This window comes from Moschus berezovskii, chromosome 26, assembly GCF_049115385.1.
Source record: "Moschus berezovskii isolate FMDL1 chromosome 26, NW_MosBer_1.0, whole genome shotgun sequence".
Classification (NCBI taxonomy): domain Eukaryota; kingdom Metazoa; phylum Chordata; class Mammalia; order Artiodactyla; family Moschidae; genus Moschus; species Moschus berezovskii.
The window spans coordinates 21867889-21873764 of NC_142485.1; the positions used below are offsets into that span (position 1 = coordinate 21867889).

At 46.1% G+C, this 5876-nt stretch overlaps 1 protein-coding gene across 1 annotated transcript; it reads left to right on the forward strand.

The window, feature by feature from the left end:
- Positions 1–1170: 1170 nt before the first annotated feature.
- C26H8orf48 (chromosome 26 C8orf48 homolog) lies at positions 1171–4208 on the forward strand. The gene has a single exon (XM_055416522.2). The coding sequence runs from the start codon at positions 1853–1855 to the stop codon at positions 2666–2668; it is 816 nt and encodes a 271-aa protein (XP_055272497.2). The 5' UTR covers positions 1171–1852; the 3' UTR covers positions 2669–4208.
- Positions 4209–5876: the final 1668 nt, after the last annotated feature.

Below are 5876 nucleotides of genomic sequence, written 5' to 3' on the forward strand. Positions count from 1 at the left end.
CTGGAGAAACAGGAGCCTAGTGGGCTCCAGTCCATGGGGTGGCAAAGAGTCAGACAGACTGAGCAACCCTTTCGCACTTTTCACATGAATGTGTAAATATTTCAGGGAATGAGGCAGACTTTTGAGACAAAAGTTGAAAATGAAAATCTTGAGTCCTTGAACTGGAGATTCCTTGGATCTAACCACAAATTATATATTACCTCTTTTTAAAGATTAATATTATATGATAAAATATGATTTGGGTGGAATCAATGAAGCTGAGATCTCTTCATCTTCAATATGAAGCAGGCTCATATTTGAGAGTTGCTTGGCGAACATTGCAGATTTTTGACTCAGTGCCAAAGTGAGCACGTTTGTAATAACCTTAAATATACCTGGCCAGACTTGAATAACCGCCCCCATCTCCCTACACCGCCCCCCCACCTCACCCCTGCCACGGAGAAAACTGAGAGAGGGAAATTATCTCATTTGGACTTATCTCAGATATTTACTAAGACCCAGACTAGGATATTAAGATCTAGAAATATTCAATCTTCAGAGTTAACGTTATGTAATTTCTGAGAATAGTTGTTAATAAAGCCCTATCATATTTTTTAAAAGTCTGTTGTAAAAGAATGTATTGTGAGTAGCGGCCTAATTTGAAGGGCTCAGGGGGAAAAAAAAAAAACAACTGTAGTTCCTCGACCTTGTAGTATTTATCCAGGCGCGTACCTGTGTGAGGCAATATTTATTTATGTTTGCATAGTCATTCAACACATTTACTCAGTAACGATTTACTGAAAGCTTTCTATGTTTCAGGTACCTGTTGACTGCAGGACAAGACTGACAGGATTTCTGCTTTCATGGGGTTTTTAATCTGGAGGCGGCGGTGTGGGAGGTATTATGAAATGTGTATTAAATACAGAGTTGCAAACCCTGCAAACCCGGAAAGAAAGGCTGTGCAGTAAACTGTTGGGGGCAGTGGTGGATATGAAGCTCTTCCAGAAGAAAAAAAAAGGGGAGGGGTGGACTTGAAAAAGGAGAAGTATTTAACGAAGACCAGCAGTTGAAGTGCCATTCAAGAGTACTGAGAAACTGAGATCTGGGAAAACTGCAAAGTAGTCCAAAAATGCCGCAGCACAAAAAGCTGTGCAAGACGAGGCCGGAGCAGACGGTAGAGAAGGTGCCCTGCCACGCAGGAGTCTCACAGGGTGGTTTCAGTATTTAGGTTTTCATCCAAAGATGTGCTCTGCGATTAGATGAGCTCTCAGCTATCTGATTGGCAGATACGTTTTTGCTTGTGTTTTTCTGGCCAGCAGGAGGAGGTGTGTTTTTGTTTGTTTGGGGCTTTTTTGGGGGATGCATTTAACCGGCGCGTGCATTATCGCATTAGTCAGAGGCCATCTATTCCCGTTGGGAAGGAGGCGTGTATACTTTTTTGACCCCTGGGGAAGGAGAGTTTGCAACCTTTTCTCGATCGTTATTGCATTTTGTACTAAAATAGCACCGAGGAGGCGGAGACTCGGGAGACCCAGCAGAGAGGGAGGCTCCGAAAACCTACACAAACTGTGCAGGCGGAGTCGGCTCCAGCGCGGGGGAGGGGAAGGAGCGCGGCGCCCCGGCGGCCCTCTGCGCATGACCGCGTCTGGTTGCCTAGGCAGCGGGACGGCGTCGCCCGGAAGAGCTTCCCTCGAGGACCTGCCGGCTCCTGAAACTCATCCCCGGGGGGCCCAGGACTGACCAGTTCCTGAGGCACTCTTGACCACGTCAAAGCAGATGAGGCGCAGAGCCGGATGCAATGTGATGGTCATCCGCCCAGAAGCCGGAGGATTCAGAGAAACAGGGGGAATTGGCCCCAGCGGACACCGGGACTATGGCCGACCTTTCTAAGGAGACCTTGGAGTCCTTGACTGATGAGGTAAAGAGTTCCGGTTCATTCGGTTCCTCTGGAGGACTGCAGCCCTGGTCTTATGCCTCCGGGAGCAAGTCTGAGAGTGGGTCGCTGCCTTCACGCTCGGAATATGGAGACTACCAATCTGAGCTTTCAGACTTCAAAGCGAATGTAAAGAAATTGAGCAGAAAATGGATCCACAACCTCAAGGGCAAGGAAACGAACTCTGAACAGTACCGACCGGACAGTAAACATCAAACAGAAATCACTCAGGCATCCTTTGAAGAATTTAATGCCCTGCAGTCTTTCTGCACCGTTAAGGTAAACCTGGTCCACCATAGAGCGAACTCTAAGAGGAAAAAAAGCAGCAGACATAAAAAGCTGCATTTTGGACCCGAGGCAGAAGCTCCAGAGGTAGATGCCTTAAAGTGTAATGTCCCTGAGGAGCTTTTGAATAGAATCTATTTTAAAAACATGAGGACAACACCCAAACAGATGGGACCAGCTCAGCAACACATTTCTTCTCGGTGTCCCGACTGTATCAGAAAAAGGGCAGAACTGGCTCAATCTGCCTTCCTGAAACAGAAGAAGACATTACTGGAGTCTCTTTTACTCCAAGAGAAAATAGATGAACTTCTTCACACGAAAGACTTTCTTACCCTTGTCAGAGACGCACACCAGACCCTTCCCAGGCTTTCGGATGACCCCAGTAGAATCTGGGAAAGACTGAATGAGAGAAAAGTAAAATTGGAAACTCTGGTTTTTGCAAGGTCAGATATAAAGCAGCAGAAGATGTAGCAGAATGGAAAGAGTGCTTGTCTTTCACCTTTTTGTCTGCTTATTCGCAAACCTCTTATTCTTAACCAAACAGGGGGTGGTGTTTGTTAATGATAATGTGTCATGTGGGTAAATGTTTCTGTTGTGTATTTGAATAACTATCATCTCTGTAATAGGGTGGAGCGTGCATGCAGCCTATAGCACCCAATCCTTAGCGTCGCCACCGTTATTGGGAGACCCTGAGGACAGCGGTTAAAAGGTCCCACTTTGCCTGTGGTCACCCCCCAGTGGCCATCGTGGCAGAGCGTGGGGTGCAAAGCAGTCATGGGGCCGTGCCTGGGGACAGGCTGAGGGCTGTCCTGCAGAGCCTCAGAAACCTCACATGGCCTCCTAACTGGCCAGGGCCAGGCCTTAAAGGAACAGTGAACCTCTTCCCCATCCTCACCTCCCGGGACCTGCGGTCTCCATGACTGGCAGTTCAAGGAGGCCTCAACACCTGGAGTAAACGGGGAATCTGCCACTCAGGTAACAGCTTCAACCAGCTTCAGCCTCTCTGTTCAAGTTTCAGAAACTGGTCCAGCTTAGATTGGTTGTCTATCCTGAGGAAGTGGCCAGAGGTCAGGGATAATTTGCACAGACATGGAGCATCTTCTTCGGGTCCACTGCTGTGGTTGGGTCTCTTCAAAGAAGGGCAATTGTTGTGAGGTAGGAATTCACATGATTGCTATTTGCTACAGCACATATTCCTATTGATCGTAAACAAATGATTCTCTCCAATTTAAACGAGAAGCCTGAGAGCCAGTTGCGTCCTGGGTTCCCAGCTGGGCAGGGACCAGGGACTTAGCCAGGAGGGTGCCTGTCAGCTAAGATCTGCCTCCTCAGCTGGGGCTGGGCCCTGGCAGGAGGACCCAAACTGGTTGCAGAGGACAAGTGCTTCAGGCAGTTATTGGCCTGTGCAAGGATCACCCTCCTCTTAGCCAAGCCTGGGCCTCAGAGGGTGGAAGTTGAGCTTTGGGACCTGGCCTTTTCTTGTCTGAACTGAGAATAACATTTATTTTGGTGAAGGTTTATGGGGAACACCTTGAGCCATGGACCAGACCTCAGGAACAAAGGATCTGCCACTAACAAGTTTGTAACAACGAACACACCCTCCCTCACCTTTCCTATTGGGATTAGTTGAAAGCTTTGGGGGCATTATGGGGTTCTTAAGGCATGGCCCTACAACAAACCGTTCTATGCTCCAAACCCATGATGTTTTAATATCCTTTGGCCTCACTGTGTGTGGGCACATGGACCTGCATTCTATAACATTTCTACAGTCACTTTGGAAACAAGAGTTTACTATTCTTCCCTCATAGATTTAAGGACTAAAACTTTCCACCCAGTGTTTTTTCATATTATATAAGGCAACATTTTAGTTGAAAGAGTTATAAAGTTTTTATAACAATCCAGGAAAGAGATACTGGCATTTTGGATTAAGATTTTGACTGTACAGGTAGAAAGAAAAACAGAGATCTAACAAGGATTTAGAAGGTAATAACTGGCATTCTTTGGTGAATAAATGAATCAGTTCAGTTCAGTCGCTCAGTCGTGTCCGACTCTCCGTGACCCCATGAATCACAGCACGCCAGGCCTCCCTGTCCATCACCAACTCCCGGAGTACACTCAAACTCATGTCCACAGAGTCGGTGATGCCATCCAGCCATCTCATTCTCCGTCGTCCCCTTCTCCTCCCGCCCCCAACCTTTCCCAGCATCAGAGTCTTTTCCAGTGAGTCAACTCGTCGCATGAGGTGGCCAAAGTATTGCAGTTTCAGCTTTAGCATCAGTCCCTCCAGTGAACATCCAGGATTGATCTCCTCTAGAATGGACTGGTTGGATCTCCTTGCAGTATAAGGGACTCTCAAGAGTCTTCTCCAACACCACAGTTCAAAAGCATCGATTCTTCGGCGGTCAGCCTTCTTCACAGTCCAACTCTCACATCCATACATGACCACGGGAAAAACCATTGCCTTGACTAGACGGACCTTGGTTGGCAAAGTAATGTCTCTGCTTTTTAATATACTATCAAGGTTGGTCATAACTTTCCTTCCAAGGAGCAAGCGTCTTTTAATTTCATGGCTGCAATCAGCATCTGCAGTGATTTTGGAGCCCAAAAATACAAAGTCTGACACTGTTTCCACTGTTTTTCCATCTATTTCCCATGAAGTGATGGGACCAGATGCCATGATCTTTGTTTTCTGAATGTTGAGCTTCAAGCCAACCTTTTCACTCTCCTCTTTCACTTTCATCAAGAGGCTTTTGAGTTCCTCTTCACTTTCTGCCATAAGGGTAGTGTCATCTGCATATCTGAGGTTATTGATATTTCTCCCGGCAATCTTGATTCCAGCTTGTGCTTCTTCCAGCCCAGCGTTCCTCATGATGTACTCTGCATATAAGTTAAATAAGCAAGGTGACAATATACAACCTTGACGTAAGGTAAATGTTAAGAATGTGACTAAGTTTCTGACTTGTACATTTTTATGATATGATAATTTCATTGAGATAAGAACAGTGGAAGAGGATGATGTTTGATTAAGAAGGCAATTATTTGGACATGGTTAGTTTGAGAAATATTTGGGACATTCACATTGAGAGGTTGACGAACATTTGGTAATGTGTGCTTGTGATCTAAAGACAAGGTCTAACCTAGAGATGTGAAGTAAAGGGTTGAGGTTAGAAATTGAAGTCATAGATGTGGTGAGCTCTTCTCGAAGAAAATAGAATGAGAAGAGAAGAAAGCCTATGACCAATTCTTGAGAAATTCACCAATTAGTGGCTGGGTCTAGGAGAATAAGGTTTCCCTGATGGCTCAGTGGTAAAGAACCCGTCTGCCAATGCAGGAGATGCGGGTTTGATTCTTAGGTCGAGAAGATCCCCTGGAGAAGGAAATGCCAGTTCACTCCAGTATTCTTGCCTGGGAGATCCCATGGACACAGGAACCTGGCAGGGTATAGTCCATGAGGTTCCAAAAGAGTTGGACACAACTTAGCAACTGAACAATAGCAACAACAGAGGAGAGTAAGCCAGCAAAGGAGATTGAGGAGGAGTCATCCTAAAAGAATAAAGGAAACAGGGAAGTGTAGTATCAGAGAGCAAAGGAAGAGAAGATTTCAAGAAGGATGGGCTGTTGAAGCTTGCCAACCCAACAGAGTTCACGGGAGATAATTTAGTCACATATTGGCCTCTTG

Bases quoted from the DNA above. Each gene is read 5' to 3' on its own strand.
- C26H8orf48 (XM_055416522.2), top strand. From the start codon at position 1,853: ATGGCCGACCTTTCTAAGGAGACCTTGGAGTCCTTGACTGATGAGGTA.